Genomic DNA, 18,258 nt, shown 5'->3' with positions numbered 1-18,258 from the left:
CATATTGACATCTCATGCTATTGTTGAAAACAGCCTGATCAAAATGCAGTTTCAGCTACAGTCAAGTCTGTATTTATATTATCGTTTCCATTCTTGTCCTTTTGTTTCAATTAATCTCTGTAACTAGTGATCTTTATGCTCAGAAGAGTTTAACATCCTCTTTCTTTTTTTTTTCTCTTTTTTTGGTGGCTCAAAGACAACATTCAGCTCATCAGCAAGAAATCTGTTTCAATTTCCTTTATATGTCTACGTAGCTTACGAATTTATGCTCTCTACCTATGTGGCTTTGTAGAGGAAATAGTATTTCCCAAATCATCAACTATGATGTTGTAATATCAGATTGTGCTCATGTCAATCAAAAGATTGAGAGACTCACATTATTATTCAAACTATTAACTGTGGTATCGGATGAAATAAAACAAAATAAATGCTAAGTAGGTGCAAATAGTATGTAAAGTTTCAAGCGTGAAGATCTAAGAATAACATAAAATAAGATAAGAGACGAGGAAGATCGGAGTTACATAAAACTACGATCTCTAAAAACTATAGAAAGTTCAAGATGATAAGAAGTGTAATAGAAGATAATATGATGTAATAAAAGACAATAAGAAGTAATATTATTGCCAAATTTGACAAAATTAGCAATCTTACGATGATAATTGCTATTATGTAATTGTATCTACGATACCTTAAGCATGACTTATCCAGTACCAACTTCCTTTCAAATACATAGTTAATTTGTCTTGTTTGTTATAAGCATTAATGCACTGTTTTATCTAATAAACTAATACTCACATAGCTTGCTTATATATCTGGCGTAAGGCTGCAATTATACATATGTAGCTTGCCACTCATATTGATTAAATTTGCCTAAATTTAAAGGGGGAAAAAGCTTGTTGTAACCAAGAAAAAGGACTGGTTTTAGCAGTAGGGCAAGGAGGAGCAGGGGAGAAGCAGCACATCTTTAAACAATTAACATTAAATAAATACCTGTGGATGTAACAATCGTATTAAAGCATCATTTATACCACAGGGATTATTAGTACACTGTATTTATCAATCCACTAGGTAGAAGGGTGTAAAGATGTCGGATCACCTATATATTCATGTTGTATAAGATCGCACATATCATCATAGTGCCCTTAGACAAGGAAAATTTTTTTTTTTTTTCTGTGAAGAATAGAAAAGATCGATGCCCGTTTACCGCCTATCAAGTGAATTAACTGCTTAATTTCATTAATACTCCTACCGTAGATCATGGTCAGCACAGTATCAAGGGATCACTATTTCTCTCTAGCTAGTGAAATTGAGTCGGAGCGTATCTCTGGAGCAATCTCCCTCATCAAGGAGTTGCAAGCAGCTAACGAACCAAAAGAATGGGATTACGCATTATCAAGACTTATCAAGGGATTGGCTTCTCCTAGGGCTGCAGCTAGAATTGGATTTTCTACAGCTTTGTCTGAAATTTTGAATATTCTTCAATCAGAGGATAAAATAACTGTGGAACTGTATCTACAGATTCTTAACACTCAACTAAACGTTATCAAGAGCTCCAAGAAGGGGAAAGATGAAAGAGCTAATTTGTTTGGTCATCTCTTTGGGTTAAAATCTTTAGTTAATTCTAACCTTTTTTTTAAAGCAAAGAACTTTGATGAAGTTTTCCATAAGTTTATCAACGAAATTATTGAATTGTCACTCTCTAAATCCTGGATTAGAGAATCATGTTTCCATACCCTTTTTGAATTTTTGGGGAAATTGATGCCAAAATTAAAAGACGAGCAATTTATTGATGTTTTCAAAATTATTTCTGCAAAAAAACTTTCTTTATCAACTGAAGGTCTTTCGATTTACTTGTTGTTACATTTGCATAATAAGGCACATATTTTCAGTAAATTAAATTCGATAAATGATTGGAAATCTAACAATCCAATGGTCAAACTGAATTTACATATACTTGCCAAAACCCTTAAGGACATTGACGCGTCTGCTGGTAATGATCCAGAGCAGCAGCGAGACAATAAATCTAAAAAGGATTCCACTCAAAAGGGCGCCTGGTCCCCAAACTTGCATTTCGTGTGGCCCTTGATTATTCGTTCTGTGATTCATAATGACCTTCAGGCTACAGAACTGTCTAACGAAACAATCATAACTAAGGATTCGTCTAATTCTAAAAGACGCAAGACATCAGACTCTAAATCCTCCAAAAAGCAAAAGCTTGCCAGTGGCGCTGCCAACAATTCTGAAGAATTAATCAAAATCAAAGAGTTTTGGAAAATTATCATCAATGACTCATTGTTTTCTCTTAAAGCTTCTCCTGAACGTAAATATTGGGGGTTCAAAGTATTTGAGCTTTTTGTTAATGAAATTTCTGTTTCTCAAAAGACTGCCACCTCAGACATTGATATTATTGATAAAATTGATTATTTATTTACCGAAAATTTCGTCCGTACTTTGATCAATCAATCTGGAAACTCATCAAGACTCTTAAATGGACTTGTGAAAAAGACTCTCCTTAACCAATTTATAATTAAAAAATTGTCATCAAAAGCAGAAAATGTTCCTCTTTGTCTTGCCCTTCTTAGAAATTTCTGGTTTTGCCCATATAGCAACATGAACTTCGATACCATTACCGGTACCAAGACAACCGAATCTTTACTCAATACTATTGCAACCTTTGGTTCATTTGATGAGCTTGTTGTCATTTCAAACACCCTTCTTAAAGTATTGGAAGACCCATTATCACATCTCAATAATATCGAAATCCAACAAATCGAAAAAAAATCCGAATCTTCTGATGCCCAGAAATTGATATTCATTGAAAAGAAACAGAAATGGTGTGTCAGTCAAGTTTCCTTATTATTAAAGTTTTACCGTGTGAGATGGAATGCCAATACCAACCCCCACGAGAATGTCACTGTTGGCGAAGAAATTCGTAACGAATGGCTCGATGACATTATCAAGAAGCTTGTTCTTTATGGTTATTTCAAGCCGGCAAACGAGGAGGAGGAACAAAATGAAGCTACTTATGTTGTTGAGGTTTCTAACATGATTTCCAGAAAACTTGGTCCATTGTTACTCGATTTACTCCCATTAAAGAGAGTAGACAACAGCTCATGGCTTTATACCGCCCTTAAAGAAGCCAGGGGGATCGAGAGTCGTAAGTCTTCAAAATCAAAAACTTCTAATATTAAATACATTCCAAAGATTGATATTGACCAGGAGCTTCAACGGGTGCGTTCAAAGAACTTCAAATTATTGACCAAGATTTCTCAAAGAAAACAACAAATTATTGAAACCGATAATAAATCTGCATCCTATAATCTGACCTCAAAACGCGCCACCGTTGTGAAAAAACTTTCATCCTTTGAATTGATTTTCTCGATCGTTTTGCTACATTTCTATTCTGATATTGATGCTGTTGCAGATTCTGTTGCAATTTTAGATGAAGTTTCGGCAGCTTACAAGAAATTCCATTTAGCTGAAGAATTAAGTAATGACGCCAGCGATGCTAATGATAATTACAGCAATGACTCTAATAATGATGAAGATGATGAGGATGAGGATGATGATGATGATAATGAGGATGATGAACTGAACGACGAGGATGAAAGTGATAGAAATACTAACGGGTCTGACTCGATAGCTACAGGGCAAACTAATGAATCTGAAGAAGAGTTTGGCTCGATTGATATTCTATTAGAGATTATTCTTGGGTTTGTCCACCAAAAAAGTTCCTTGTCTAAGAAATTATCATTGATTGTCTGGGAAACTTTTGTTGGGGATTTGAGATACAGAAATTTCAAAAGTTTGTACGAGATCTTGGCAGTTAAGGAAAATGTTGAAGGTCAAAAGAAACTTTTTAACACTGGGGATGGTGATGACAATGAAGAAGAAGATGATGATAATGAGGAGGAAGAGGAAGAAGATGGCGAGGAAGAGGATAGTGAAGAAGAAGACGTGGATTCTGAATCCAAGGATTTCCTCGATGTTATTGATAAGAAAACTACTGATGAACTTGCCAAAGCTTTGAAAATTCCAACCAAGGATGGCAAGATTGTCGAGAATTCTGATTCTGAATCAGTTAGTGATGATTCTTCTTCTTTTTCGTCTGATGATGATGATAATGATGATGATGATGATGATGATAATGACTTAGATGGTGATGCTGGGGACAATGATGATGACGATAACTCTTCGGATGAAGAATCCATGGATGATGAACAAATGATGGCTATTGATTCTCAACTTTCAATGATTTTCAAGCAACGTCAAAGTGCTCTAAATGCCAATCATTCAAAGAGTGGTACCAAACGCCATGAAGCCAAGATCGAAGCCCAGGAAAACATGGTATTTTTCAAGAACAGAATCCTTGATTTACTTGATATTTATGTAGAAAAACTTGTGAAATCCTCATCCACTAGCGGTAGTATGAATGATGAATGGTATGTTTGTCTTTCTATGGCCTCTCCATTGTTGGATTTGATGGGGTTGACTTTAAATGGTGATTTGCGTGATAAGGCTCATAAACTTTTGAAAAAATTGGTCAAAGTGAAAGTGGTATTATCCAAAGATCATCTTGGAGAACCAACCGAAGAAGGAGAAGAATGGTTTGTGAATGTCGATTCCTTGTTTAATATGCTTGGCTCGATTCATGAAGAGATTGGCGATGCTTCAACCGCTGCGTTGTTTGCAGCTTACAGCCAATACTCTTTGTACTTGAGCAAGATTTTGATTGGGTACGATTCCAACAACGTTGATAAAGTGGTGGACGTTTACACCGAGAGTATGAAACAGTGGATCAAGAGCAAGAATTCCAAAATCAATGGATCGATGTTCTTTGATCTAATCAATTATTTTTCCAGCTTTAAACAAAAATAGAATTGATCGTTATCTTTAGTTTTTTTTTTTTTTTTCTTTATTTACAAACTATCTTGAAGAATTATGAAAAACAAAAAAAAAAAGTACCGTCAATAAAGGCAAATATGCTAGCGATTCTTGTAATAATGTCTAATATATACAACACTGCTCGTAAATAATGACAATAATAAAAAAAAAAAGGTTGTAAAAAGATATATCTATGATTATTTCTGCTTCTCGGCTTCTTCAGCCTCCATCGCATTATATGCATTCTTCGACAAGATTCTCTCTAGCTCAGCTTTGATGAACTGGATCTTATCGGTGCTAACCAAGAGGTTTGTATCGTCTAATTCCTCGATTATTATATCATGGCGCTTGGAATCGATGTCAACGATAAGAGCTTTGATCGATGGATCGCTAGTGAGGAAAAAAGAAAGGTTAGGATGGGGGGTTGGTTTCAGAAAGGTAGCAAAAGTATAAGATAAAGGCGATACTTACCATTTAATTAAGCTACCCTTGATGGCCCTGACCATGATATATGTCAGCTGTCAAACGGGTGCTTTTGTAGGAGATGAGAACTAGATGAGAGATCTTTTTTTTTTTTGCCGCAATGATTTTTTTTTTTTTTTTCAAGGTGCACACAGCAGGAAAGAGAAACTGAAGGGACACAAAGATTTCTCTCATAATACTGAAGATAATAATTGAAAATGACTATAAATAATACTCAAGAATGAGGTCACCTTGTGCTTAACACTCCCTAAAAATGGTGTTCCCATGATAATTATCGTCACAAATATCAAAGATATCCTCGATCGTTTCTGGAAATGTCACAAAATGCTGGGATTTACGAAAAATAAAAAGAAAACGCAAAAAAAGTCCCCAAATTGATTTATTTCAATTCATATAAAGCTAATAATAACCCAGATCGTTTTCTAGATCTCTCAATAAAACGACTATATTTCTCAATGACAATGAGCCATGGTGTTCTACAAGATTACCTCAACCAGGTCAAGCAATTGGTATCGCAGAACAAGTCTATTGCGAAAGTGATGTCGATTAATGTGGGTATGAACCCTCAGATGATTGCCAATTTGCAAAACGAACTAAATTCCAACCAGGTGAACATTCGAAATACTCTAGAGAACTTCTTCTTATTCAAAGATGGTAAACAGAAATCAGAAAGGTTCGCGTTCACTCAGCTTGTGGAAACGTACCTCGTGTTCATTAGAGATTTCAACCCGTATTCCATTGTGGAATCCATCGATTTGATCCTTAATTATCTCAATTCATTGATAGTAGTGTTCAATAATTACGACGATATGAGTAATTCTCTCATTGGATGCTTGATGCTGGATTTGGATTTTGGTTATAAAGTTTGTAAAATAGTCGATAAAGTATTGTGGCAGCAAGGGATCAACAGGAACTATCCGATCTTGACCAAGTTATCAATTTATTTATCAAAGCTTTTCAACGATTGTAAAAAAAACCAAACAAGAAATCCCATCAAGAAATCAATATTGTTGAAGATCTCAAATTATATGTTGATGATATATTTCGTGATTGACCAACCGTTGAATTGTGCCACGATTTTCATCACTAACCGCCATAACTTCAAAACTTTGCGAGGCTCAGACTTTGGCAAAGCAGACGTGATAAAATACCGTTATTACCTAGGAAAGTTCTTGATTTTGAACGACTTGTACAGGCCTGCTTTAATACAATTCACCTACTGTTATTCGAAATACCCAATCACCCATATGAGATCGCAAAATTTCGAGAATATTTTGGAGTTACTAATCGTGATGTTATTATCTAATGGCTACCATCCACAGAGTCAACTAATAATGAAGTTCCAAAACCCAAAGCTAAGAAATCTATACAGTCTGTTGGTATATGCGGTGAAATCGGGCAATGTGAAAGAAGTCAATAGGATTATCGATACCAGTATGGACTATTTACGCCACAAAGGGCTTTATAATTTGTTACTTCGAAATTTGACAATACTCACTTATAGAAATCTTTTTTACCAAACTTTCAAAATCCTTAATAATGGCAATGTCATCGAAAACTACACTGCTACTTTGCAATACTCCAGTTTCTTGGTAGGGTTGAAAGTTCTGGAAGACTCTTATGCCAGCAAAACTGTCGAGGAACAGTTGCAACATGTGGAGGAAATCTTGGTTTCTTTGATTGATAAGAAATGGATCAAAGGGGTGATTTTCCCAGGATCTTCAAGAATTGCCTTGAGTAAAAAAGGTAATGCCTTCCTGCCCCCATTGACAAATGTGAATCCTCGAAATGAATATGATTGGCTAGATAAATAATTTTCCCCACAAAAGAAATTTATATTTATAGAGATTATAATTCTTTTAAAGCCTACAGACTTGGGTTCAATTTCGACAAATTCATTCATGTAAATTACATTTTTTTAAAAAAAGAAAAGAAATACACCGCTAATCAACAAGATAAACAAAATAATAATAATAATAATAATAATAATAAGCATTCGACATAATAGGAAAGAGATTAATATATATATAGTCTCTAAGCTGTAATTTCTTCATCTTCTTGTTCCGCTTCTTGTGCCTTCAAAACCTCAACGATTTCCGTTGTCTTTTTATCGTCATAAATTTGGAACCCGTGTTCTTTTGTCACTGAGGCCAACTGGGCATTGTTAGAATCGAGTTTTTCTTCCATCACTTGCTTCAAGATCTTCAACACCAATAATTCCGCGTCCTTCAAAGTTAAAGACTTGTGATATTCATTATTTAATTCGGCTTGAGCACCTTCGGAACCTGAACCAATGGCCTTGGCATCATATTTGTAAAAAGTCCCAGATGGTTCAGCATGGTATAACTGTGGACCATTCTCGTCGATCCCGGCAATTAAAAGCGCCACCCCAAAAGGTCTAGACATCAATCGTTCTTCACCATCGACCCCTTCACCGAATCTGAGGGCCAAGTCACACACTGATTGTGTCAAGGTCTCCACGGAGATATTTTCATCGTAATATAAGTCATGGTTCAACGAAGCCACTCTGGCATGATCAATCATGGATCTGGCATCAGCGGTCAACCCTGACATGGCACATCCAATATGGCTATCGATTTCCACAATTTTTTCTATAGATGATGATTCCAAAAGAGACGAATTGACTCTTTTTTCCACGGCTAATATCACCCCTTCAGAAGTACATATCCCAATTGCAGTGGACCCAAGCTAAATAAGATGTTAGGAATAATGATCATATATGTTTATATTTTCTATCACATTTTTTATTTAGTTTTTTCAAACTTACCTTGATGGCTTCCAAAGAATATTCAACTTGAAAAAGACGACCTTCAGGAGAGAAAGTGCTGACCCCACGGTCGTATTCGGATCTTGTCAAGAACATCTCAATTGGTTGTCTGTGGTAAAAAAAAGAATTGCAATGAAGGGAAGTTCGCGGTGTATATCGAACAGTGGCAATTTTCGATGATGATTATTATTTTGGAGAGAGCGGAGTGCCCTTACAAAGAAAAAAAACGAGTCACGTGGAAAATGGGCGATGGATCCTTCAAAATTTTTTTTTTTTTTTTTCCTGATGCTCTTTTGATACAATTTTGACATCATTTAAATACTCTTTAGATATTATTTGGAGAGCCAGTACTCTAACATTGCTATATTTATAGAATATACCATCCAATAATGGCAGGATTCCAGAATTTGGGGGTTGCGAAATGGCTAGACGAGGCCCTAGCAGCGATGAAAATTATCACTCCCACCGCGATTCAAGAAGCGTCGATTCCAAAGATTTTACAAGGCCATGACTTCATCGGTGGGGCCAAAACTGGGTCTGGTAAGACCGTTGCCTTTGGGGCTCCGATTTTGACGAAATGGTCTGAAGATCCTTGTGGGATCTTTGGGTTGATCTTGACTCCAACTAGAGAATTGGCCATGCAAATCGCTGAACAATTCTCGGCCCTTGGTGCATCAATGAATATCAAAGTATCGATCATTGTTGGCGGCGAGGACATTGTAAAACAGGCTTTGGAATTGCAAAGAAGGCCGCATTTTGTCATTGCCACCCCAGGTAGATTAGCAGATCATATCATGAATAGTGGTGAAGATACCATTAGAGGGTTGAGAAGAGTCAAGTACTTGGTACTTGATGAAGCTGATAGACTTTTAAGCGACAGTTTCCAAAAAGATATGAAGCGTTGCTATGATATATTACCGACTAACAGACAGACTTTGGTGTTTACCGCGACAGTTGATGATAACGTACGAAACTTGCGAGAAGAGCTTGGGGCAAACAACAAACCAGAAGTTATTGTTCACGAAATTGAAAATATTGACAATGTGGCGATTCCAAAGACTTTGGATATTTCCTATGTTTTCATCCCCATGCATGTTAAGGAGTCCTATTTGCATAGCATTGTAACTCATCCAGATAATGAAAACAAGAGTATAATTGTGTTTGTGAACCGTACCTATACTGCAGAATTGATCAGAAGAACTTTAAGACATCTTGATCAGAGAGTAACGTCATTGCATTCTGAAATGCAGCAAACCGAAAGAGTAAACTCATTGCATCGGTTCAAGGCTGAAGCCGCGAGAATTCTTGTTGCCACAGATTTAGTCTCCAGAGGTTTAGATATCCCTACTGTCCAATTGGTTATTAACTACGACATGCCTCAGGATCCAGCAGATTACATTCATAGAGTTGGTAGAACTGCAAGAGCAGGTAGAAAAGGTGAGAGTATTAGTTTTGTCACTGACCGGGACGTGGAAAAAGTCTTGCGGATTGAGGAAAGAATTGGGAAGAAAATGGATAAATACGAGAAGGTCAGTGATAATAGAGTCATTAATAACTCGTTGACGAAGACCACAAAGGCTAAAAGAGAGAGTATGATGGAGATGGAAAGTGAAGGCTTTGGGGAAAAAAGAAAGATTAACAGACGGAAGCGTGAACGGAGTGGGGGAAATAACCAACACAAGGTCAGTAAACCGAAAAACAAGAAGTCTACTAAAACCGCCAATTAATATTATACGTCTTAATATAACGATATTCCATGTATTTTGGGAAAAAAAATAATCTTGTAGTAAACTAATGCTGTGTATATACATAGTCACGTGCTATAAAATTCGAAAATTTTTTTATTTTTTTTTTTTTCTAAAATTTTTGTGTTTCTGTTCACCACCATCAAAGATTTTGAAGGTCAACTAACTGTATTATTGTGAGGAGACCAATCACTGACCTCTCTAGCTGCCAGAAGTAGAATTCGGTGTCGGTTCATTACTATTGTTATTTGTTCAAATTTCTCAACCACTAGCTAATTCAAAAATTTCCATTGCATAATGAGTTACAGAGGCCACAATAGAAATCGCGGAGGCTCATCATACCAAGGCCATAATAATAATAGAAACAATAATGATTTCGCAGGCAACAGCAACTTCAATTCCAAGATGAGCGATTTCAATAATCAAAATAAGATCTGGATTGAAATCCAAGGGTGGACCAATGCCAGTAAGGAAAACTTAGTGTCGTTCATCTCCAGAAAGACAAACATTGGATTGAAGGATGTTGAAGTCAATGGCCCAATCCTTAGAGGGTCAGTGTATACTCAAAAAGACGCTCAGTATTTGGAAAGTTTCAACGGAATCAAATTTGCCGGGGATTTCTTGAAGATTTCTGCGTTGAAAACTACCGGGGCGGTGGGGACTATAGACTTGTTGCGTGGGTTTTTAAGAAGAAGGTTCATGCCTGAACAACGTTTATTGGATTTGACTCACATGGGTGGCGACCAAGAATTGGTGCAAAATGGATTATTCTCCTCAATCTCCACTTCTTCCAAGATGTTTACCGCGTTGATGAAACTTGCCACTGAAGAACCGTTTGCTTCTGGAGTCGACAGTTTGAATTTATCACAAAACTCGATTGTTGATGGCCAAAGTATAAGTATTCTATGTCAAACATATCCATTCTTGAAAAATTTGTCATTGGCACAAAATAATATTGCCCTGCTAAAATCCATGGAAACTTTTAGAAATAAATTGAACAGCCTATCACAATTAATTGTCGGCGGGAATCCAATTGCCAACGACCCGGCTTACCGATCAGAAATGCTCAGATTATTCCCAAGATTATTAGTCTTAGATTCCCAACCGGTTAGAGATGAAAGTAAGTTGAAAGAAATCTGGAAATTCCCATTGGCAAGAGCCCAGTTTTTCTTTGAAAATCCCCAAATCCAAAGTTTATCTACCGATTTCATCTCGAATTTTTTGAATTGTTGGGATTCTGATAGATCTCTTTTGGCCCCGCTATACACTCCAGACTCACAATTTTCTGTTTCCGTTGATCTGGCGGCGCCATTTTTAGCATCAGGAAATGACAGTTATCAAGATAAAAACAACGCCCCATGGGATTATTATTTGCCAATTTCCAGAAATATGACCAGAATCACCAGTCCTCAAGTGATTGAATCTAAAGTTGCCAAGGGCAACGAAAAAATTTTAGGATTATTCCAAAACTTGCCTAAGACCAAGCATTCATTAGCCACCAATCCCGAAAAATTCTCCTCCGAATCTTGGAAAATAAATGATAATTCAATAATGATTGTTTTGCACGGGGAATTTGAGGAAGTGGCAGCCCCAGATCAAGTGGCGAAATCTTTACCAAAAGGTCCACGTAAGGGCTACAATAATCATAAAAACAATACCAACAGTAAGGCGGCATTGTCAATCAGAACATTCGATAGAAGTTGGTTTATTGTTTCATCTGGAGGATCATTTGTTATTGCCTCCGATTTGTTGTGTGTTAAGCCGTACGCTGGTACTGAACCTTGGACACCATCATCATTGGTTGATGGGGCAGCCCCAGCTACTGCTGGCTCAGTAACACAATCGATTCCTGCAACTGCAGTTGTCACTGAGGCCTCGCCAATTTCTGTGGCCACCAACATCACTATTCCACCGGAAATTGCTAGCAAATTGAGTCCGGAACAACAAGACTTATTAATCAAAATAATGGCCCAAACTAAATTGAACATCAATTATGCCGGAATGTTGGCCGAACAAAGTGCTTGGGATTTGAACCAAGCGGTGCAAAACTTCAATGTTAGTAAGGCAAACATTCCTCCAAATGCCTATATGTGATTACTGCTGTTCACACAAACTACTCTTCTCGTCATAAGAGAAGAGAAAACAAATAAATTACGCTGTGTCTTACATTATCCTGGTTATCATTTTTTTTTATTTTTTTTTTCTCCCCTTATATATTTTTATTCTCATTTTTTAATTTATGTACTATTATTCGCATGATTTTTTATATTATATTTTTTTTTTGGCCTTTTTTTTTTTGGACGTTTTTTTTTTTTCTTTCTTGGAGAAGATTTCCTTTTTATTCAATGGATAAATTCATCTTGTCATCATGATCGATGATTATTCTTTTTCCAATATTTTATATCGGTTGTAAGAGGTGTGCTATGGTTCAGATACATAAAAAAAAAGGGATATAGTTACGTGCATGTAACTTCCACGTAAAGCAAGAAGATATAATATCATAATCATAAATAGCTAAGAAATAAATAATCAACAGCAATAAAAAGTATACTTTTAGCTATGTTTAAGAAGAGGGATCCAATGCGTTCATTGATGTTCTGTAATATGTAATAAATCTTATGTTGGCAACGCAAGACCCTGTTCTGGTTCTTGGTAAACCAATGGCCACATCTCCTTTACAGAAACAACCCCATTAGTCACAAAACTTGAAACAAAACTCAATTATTTTCCACCCCATCACTATCATTTTCGGTATCGCTCTCAATTTCATCAACTGTTGCCATTTGTGGATCGGTTCGTAGATAACTCACTCTTTCAGGTAGTGGTTCATGAATGAATGCATCAATCTTATTACCAGAAAGCGCCGCCGTTTCAAGCATGGGGTAATTTGTAATATCTAAAGTATATTCAGTGATGCAGTTATCCACCAAAAACAAGGTTCTCAACTCACAAAGGCTAGGTAATCCATCAGTATCGGTTATTTGATTATTGGAAAGACTTAACGTCTGTAAATTTTGTAGATCATGGAGATTCTCAATCTTTGTGATTTTGTTAGAATCCAATATCAAATCATTTAACTCGGTTAAGCCCTGTAAGTTTTCGATTTTTCCAATTTTGTTCATTCCCAATACCAATGCTTTCAATTTTTGCAAATGGTCCAAATTCTCAATTTTGGTGATTTTGTTAAGTCTTAAATCAATAAATGTTAGATTTTGCAAAGCTTCTAATCGTTCTATTCTCAGAATATTATTGTTTCGTAGTATCAACTCTTCAAGTCCGAGGAAATTTGTCAAATCCGGAATTCTATCTAGATTACCTTGATCGAGACGTAGTTCTTTCAAATAAGTAGATCTCATAGAAGAGAGATAGTGTTGTTCCAAACCCGTAACTTTACCTGATATTTCTAGATATTGCAATTTATCTAACCTCACAGAATTTAGTAATTCAATACCAGTATCCGTGGCATCTTTCAGAGTCAAACCCACGAATTTCAAGTTAGGGAAATATAACGAATCGAGATTTTTCACCTTGAATCTACCACCTTCATAGTTGATATGCAACTGCTTTAAATTTGGAGTGTGCCATTCTTTGCCATCGAGTTTATTTATCACCAGATCTAACCCAATCTGCCATAAATTCGGTAACAAATACTTTGACATATCAAGAGGTCGAGCATCCCCAATTTCCAAATAATCACAACAAAGGGCCTCGATGTTGTGCAAATTAAAGCAATCCAACAGGCCGCGCTCATCAAGCCTTATATTCAACATAGATAATGGTCGGGTGGTCCTAAGAGGGATATCACTATGGAGTGCGGTTAAATTAGGAAGATCATTCAAGAATTCGGAAATTCGTTTGCCAATATTACCAAATAACTGTTCGACTTTCACCTCTTGGACCTTTGGTTTTTGCAAACTTGTAAGATTTAAAATCTCACGCTCGTTGAATGACAAGATGTTGCCACAGATGATCTGACCAGAATAATCTCCAACGTCAAATTCTTTAACTAGGCCATGTCCGAAAATTGTGGTAGAGCTGATCCGAATATTTTGCAATAATCGGGAGTCCAAACATTCAATGAGCTTTCCCAGACGATCCCTCACTGCTGCCTTCCGAAAGTTTATGGCGTCGAAAATTTTGAGCCATTTGATGATTTCGAGAACCAATTCTATTGGTAACCTTGTAATGGAGAAACTATCAATCAACATCAATTGATAAATCGATTTCATCAAAGAAAAGGGGACAATACTAGTAAAAATAGTCTTCATACAGAGGATAGGTGACATTTAAATTGAAAAGGAAAAAAAAAAAAAAGGGAACTTTAACAATAAGAATAAAATGTGGAGGGGAGTATGCCTTAAATTAAGCAGGTTGCTAAATGGGGCTTCCCATAGTCATTATTGTGATATAATTTTTTGTGATTCCAAGAATAAGGTAACGTATCGCAACTTGGAAAATTCATAAAATCAAAAAGCACATGGTAGCTATTTGAGAATATATGGTAATTTATGGCCCGAATTATTGAGAGACCCTGACCAAAATACGGTGTTATTTGTCGATCAACATGGGCTGTTATATAGGTTAGTATATGACACACAAAATCAAAAAATCAAAAAAAAAAAGATCCATTCTTTTGGCACCATCTTGTATCACGGGGAGAACCTCACAATCCTTTTTTAGGGAGAGCCTTATCGGAGCACCGATTGGGATTGCTCACTTTCATCAGTATAAATAACAACAATATTTGGGAATATTCCTGAAAAACAAAAAAAAACAAAAACTAAATCAACCATAATCACCATTTTCAACTCACATCATCATGCCCCCAATTACGTGCCATATTCTTGATACCACCAAGGGGAAACCAGCCTCCAATGTCACTTGTGCCTTGTACCAACTATCAGCGAACCCAGAATATTTGACCAATGACTCGATTGACCAAGAAGTAATTGCCGTCCCTAACGACGATTTCAAAGGCGAAATTCCATTTGCCGTGGCACGTACTAATGATGATGGAAGAATCCCACAGTGGATAATCAATGGGAAGTCCAATAAACTTGAGGCGTTGGGAATAGACTCAAAAAGCCTTGAATGGCACACTTTGAAGCCAGGAGTTTACAAGATTAGATTCCACACGAAACAATATTTCAATGCCAATAGAGATGAATTATTAACTAGAACATTCTTCCCATTTGTGGATATTCATTTTGTTGTCAATAATCCGCCAGATAAGCATTACCATATTCCGTTACTACTTTCCAACCACAGTTACACAACTTACAGAGGAAGCTGAGATTCAAGACACAAAAATTGAGCGAGATACAGAATAGAACATCCTTTATTAGTTAGCTATGTCAAATGGTGATAATTTGGACACAATAAAGAAAGGCCATGATAAATAAGTGTTTCAGGAAATTTATTTCAATTGGTTCAACTTAATTTTTGTTTCCCTATCTTTTTCCAATTGGGCAGCCCATAATGAAGCACCGACGATATTGGTGTAAGTGAAAAACATTCCAACAACAGGAATAAGCTCTAAGTTTAAAGCAACTACCCCAAAACTATTTGAATATGTTAGCTTTTTTTTTTTTTTTTTTTTCTTTTGACTGATAATCGGAAATAATAAAATAACAAGATACAACAAACGAACTTACCTTGTGTAGAATGCTCTATTAGCGTTAAAAAAAGTTTTGATATCTTCCTTATTGAATTCCTGGATAGCGTAATATCTTTCGTGTAAATTTCTGGCTTTACCAGGACTTCTAAGAAAAATCAAAATGTATGGCCCAAAGAATGGGAACAAGTTGAAGAATATAATAAGGAAAAATTTGATCCAATAATAAGGGTTGCTAATGTAATATATGACTTCATCAGAGAAAACCATTAGCTGACTCTTTAATACTTCTCCAACTGGTCTGGTCGCCAATTTTTCTTTCTCTTTCTTCTCTTCGATTTCTTTGGCCACCACTTTGGAGATGAACCTTTGAGGAGCATTTTGACGTAATACTGAATCAAAGATTTTTTTCAACGGCCCAGGCAATATAGTTTTTTCAATGATCATCCTGGAAATGATGCCAGATTGCTGTAAGATGGCAAACCATGAAGTGATGAGACCGGTTGGTCCGTTAAAGAATGTTGCCACAAACGCTTGTGGCGGATAAAACCAAATGTGAACAAAGGTGAACACAAGCACGGTAATGATGATTTGAGGAATAACCACGGGAAGTACAGGAATCCACAAATTCGGGTGGATCATGAAGTAATAAACGCCCTATATATGTTGATAATAGTGATCGTTAGTAAGTTTAAACATTGGCGATGGTGATAAACGCTGAAGGCATACTAATATTGGGTAAGCCCAAGTGGAGCCGATGATGGCGTCCATTGGGAACTCGAACGGACGATAAAGGACATCGTAGATTGTATCCGCGATGAACCGCCTATTATAAGTAATAGTTGACATCTGATGGTCTAGTTTCTTTTACTTTACTTTGCAAAAACACAATTATGTTACAATTAAACTGGCTTTCGATACAAGTAGGAAAATTGACACAAACCGTCGCACACATGTTGGGTGGACCCACTTGCATCAAAATGTTCCAGTGGGATGGTATGTAATGATATAACTTTCCAGAAACATTTATTCATATATACAAGACTCTCAAAATAACAACAACAATGGTAATAACAATAATAATAATACAAAGGCAAATATAGGTCTATGATTCAGTCTTTTTTCTGTCTCTTTCTTTCAATGACCTTGTCATATTCAAGATCTAAATTCTCTTTAGTTTGATAACTTTCAATACAAGCGTACATCTTATTGTGTAAACCTCTGCATTTCAAAGTCACTGAGATCCCAGCAGCTTTAGAACAGGCGGCAAAGTCTGAATAGAATCCGTTCAGTTAGTAAAAGTTGGATGATATCTCCTAAAAATATGATCTGAAAAGCATGAAAAAAAAAAAAAAAATAAAAAAAAAACTCACTTTTGACATCGTCGTCACAATGTTGGTAAGCACTTTTTTTCCAGTTGGCGTATGCTTCTTTCTCTTCCTTTGGAGTGAGTGCCCATAAAGGTAATTGCTTTCCTGACATATTGACGCTGTTTTTATTATTATTAAGATGGTGATGATTCTATTCTTCCGAGGATCATGTCTTTGACAACCAACACCCGTTTCTCTTTTTCTTTTTTCTCCTCTCCAAAAATTTTGGGTGATTTTCATCACGTGTTTGTGATTTTTTATTTTTTTTTTATTTATTTATATTATTTTTATTTGTTTACATTTCTCATATATATACGCACACATAATTAGATCCACATTTCTACACTATAAGTTTATCGAAGAGTGAAGCCAAACATGTTGGAGAATCTCTCAAGCTTGCTCAAATCTACGATTCAGAATTTTGAAATCGAGCCTGATATTCAAATTATCTCGCAGATCAATAAGAAAATCTCCAATTTACAGCGGCTTAGGTACGAGAAGATCCAACAACAGGAACAAGAGTTGGAGAAACTTGTGAATGAATACGAGTTGAAGCTCAACGGGATCCAATCATTGGAGCTATCACAGGAACGGAAGAAAATTTTAGAAGAGATCAATGAATTAAATAATTTGAAATTCAAGCTCGCCAGAAACTATTTGGAACTCGAAAATGAGATCAATGACTTGGGGTTACAATTCAAGAAAAAAACACAGGAGTTGGTAGATTTGCAGAATCTAAATATCCTAAACAATGAATTGAACGCAAATCCTGATTCTAACGTGTTGAAATTGAAAATTTACAAAAATTTCGGGTTACTTATTGAAACAAAGTTCAAATCAACAACAAAAACTAATCATGATAATGGCGTGAAAGATTTGACAAATGACAGCAGTTTCTTAGATAAGATCAATGAGGATTACAATAATGAGAAAATACACAACTTGGTCATCAACAATAACCGCACTAATCTCATCACCACTTTAAATATTGACGAAACTGATAACAAATTGAGTGACTATTTCATCAGTAATTATCTTTGGGATAATTTATAGATTGTCTGTTTTATCATTATTGTTATTTGTCATGCTCTTGTTTTTTTTTTTTTTTTTTTTTTCTTTTTTTTCCTCTTGACATTTCTGTACATTACTATTTTTCATTGGATTTAATTGTGGATGCTATATTTTGATTTTCTTCTGTTTTTTAATAACCTCGATACCCGTCACTACAATATTAGTAGAAATTTGACAATAATACAAATAAATGGTGATTTTATTATATGAACAGTAAAACAAAAAGAGAGATAATGGGCAACAATCAAATGATAATATTAAATAAATGATACCGGGAATATGAGACAGGCAAGTGGATTTTGC

General features: G+C 35.9%; 11 protein-coding genes across 11 annotated transcripts; 6 read left to right on the top strand and 5 right to left on the bottom strand. All coding sequences in view use genetic code 12, as the record gives it.

The window, feature by feature from the left end:
- Window positions 1–1,257: 1,257 nt before the first annotated feature.
- On the top strand, window positions 1,258–4,878 carry DASC09_014030 (DNA polymerase V family protein; the record flags this gene model as incomplete). The annotated part of the gene is made up of 1 exon (XM_064995006.1): window positions 1,258–4,878. One exon carries the CDS (start codon window positions 1,258–1,260, stop codon window positions 4,876–4,878), a length of 3,621 nt encoding a protein of 1,206 aa, XP_064851078.1.
- A 203-nt stretch (window positions 4,879–5,081) lies between these two features.
- Window positions 5,082–5,390, bottom strand: DASC09_014020 (general transcription factor IIH subunit TFB5 family protein; the record flags this gene model as incomplete). The annotated part of the gene is made up of 2 exons (XM_064995005.1): window positions 5,082–5,274; window positions 5,356–5,390. 2 exons carry the CDS (start codon window positions 5,388–5,390, stop codon window positions 5,082–5,084), a joined length of 228 nt encoding a protein of 75 aa, XP_064851077.1.
- Window positions 5,391–5,822: 432 nt separating this feature from the next.
- On the top strand, window positions 5,823–7,181 carry THP1 (Thp1p; the record flags this gene model as incomplete). The annotated part of the gene is made up of 1 exon (XM_064995004.1): window positions 5,823–7,181. The coding sequence occupies one exon, from the start codon at window positions 5,823–5,825 to the stop codon at window positions 7,179–7,181; it is 1,359 nt and encodes a 452-aa protein (XP_064851076.1).
- A 220-nt stretch (window positions 7,182–7,401) lies between these two features.
- PUP2 (proteasome core particle subunit alpha 5) lies at window positions 7,402–8,251 on the bottom strand (the record flags this gene model as incomplete). Its single annotated transcript, XM_064995003.1, has 2 exons — window positions 7,402–8,076; window positions 8,156–8,251. The coding sequence occupies 2 exons, from the start codon at window positions 8,249–8,251 to the stop codon at window positions 7,402–7,404; spliced, it is 771 nt and encodes a 256-aa protein (XP_064851075.1).
- A 293-nt stretch (window positions 8,252–8,544) lies between these two features.
- DBP8 (ATP-dependent RNA helicase DBP8) lies at window positions 8,545–9,882 on the top strand (the record flags this gene model as incomplete). Its single annotated transcript, XM_064995002.1, has 1 exon — window positions 8,545–9,882. One exon carries the CDS (start codon window positions 8,545–8,547, stop codon window positions 9,880–9,882), a length of 1,338 nt encoding a protein of 445 aa, XP_064851074.1.
- Window positions 9,883–10,197: 315 nt separating this feature from the next.
- Window positions 10,198–11,994, top strand: MEX67 (Mex67p; the record flags this gene model as incomplete). The annotated part of the gene is made up of 1 exon (XM_064995001.1): window positions 10,198–11,994. The coding sequence occupies one exon, from the start codon at window positions 10,198–10,200 to the stop codon at window positions 11,992–11,994; it is 1,797 nt and encodes a 598-aa protein (XP_064851073.1).
- A 623-nt stretch (window positions 11,995–12,617) lies between these two features.
- Window positions 12,618–14,186, bottom strand: DASC09_013970 (uncharacterized protein; the record flags this gene model as incomplete). The annotated part of the gene is made up of 1 exon (XM_064995000.1): window positions 12,618–14,186. One exon carries the CDS (start codon window positions 14,184–14,186, stop codon window positions 12,618–12,620), a length of 1,569 nt encoding a protein of 522 aa, XP_064851072.1.
- Window positions 14,187–14,719: 533 nt separating this feature from the next.
- Window positions 14,720–15,193, top strand: DASC09_013960 (hydroxyisourate hydrolase; the record flags this gene model as incomplete). The annotated part of the gene is made up of 1 exon (XM_064994999.1): window positions 14,720–15,193. The coding sequence occupies one exon, from the start codon at window positions 14,720–14,722 to the stop codon at window positions 15,191–15,193; it is 474 nt and encodes a 157-aa protein (XP_064851071.1).
- Window positions 15,194–15,316: 123 nt separating this feature from the next.
- Window positions 15,317–16,156, bottom strand: DASC09_013950 (uncharacterized protein; the record flags this gene model as incomplete). The annotated part of the gene is made up of 2 exons (XM_064994998.1): window positions 15,317–15,461; window positions 15,555–16,156. The coding sequence occupies 2 exons, from the start codon at window positions 16,154–16,156 to the stop codon at window positions 15,317–15,319; spliced, it is 747 nt and encodes a 248-aa protein (XP_064851070.1).
- Window positions 16,157–16,626: 470 nt separating this feature from the next.
- Window positions 16,627–16,996, bottom strand: CMC1 (Cmc1p; the record flags this gene model as incomplete). The annotated part of the gene is made up of 2 exons (XM_064994997.1): window positions 16,627–16,787; window positions 16,888–16,996. 2 exons carry the CDS (start codon window positions 16,994–16,996, stop codon window positions 16,627–16,629), a joined length of 270 nt encoding a protein of 89 aa, XP_064851069.1.
- A 263-nt stretch (window positions 16,997–17,259) lies between these two features.
- On the top strand, window positions 17,260–17,937 carry DASC09_013930 (kinetochore-associated Ndc80 complex subunit SPC24; the record flags this gene model as incomplete). Its single annotated transcript, XM_064994996.1, has 1 exon — window positions 17,260–17,937. The coding sequence occupies one exon, from the start codon at window positions 17,260–17,262 to the stop codon at window positions 17,935–17,937; it is 678 nt and encodes a 225-aa protein (XP_064851068.1).
- Between the last annotated feature and the right edge of the window lie 321 nt (window positions 17,938–18,258).

Source organism: Saccharomycopsis crataegensis (assembly GCF_037102585.1).
Source record: "Saccharomycopsis crataegensis DNA, jcf7180000000073, whole genome shotgun sequence".
Taxonomy (NCBI): Eukaryota; Fungi; Ascomycota; class Saccharomycetes; order Ascoideales; family Saccharomycopsidaceae; genus Saccharomycopsis; species Saccharomycopsis crataegensis.
The sequence above is the reverse complement of the archived record's forward strand: the minus strand, read 5'-3'. Positions and strand labels throughout refer to the sequence as shown.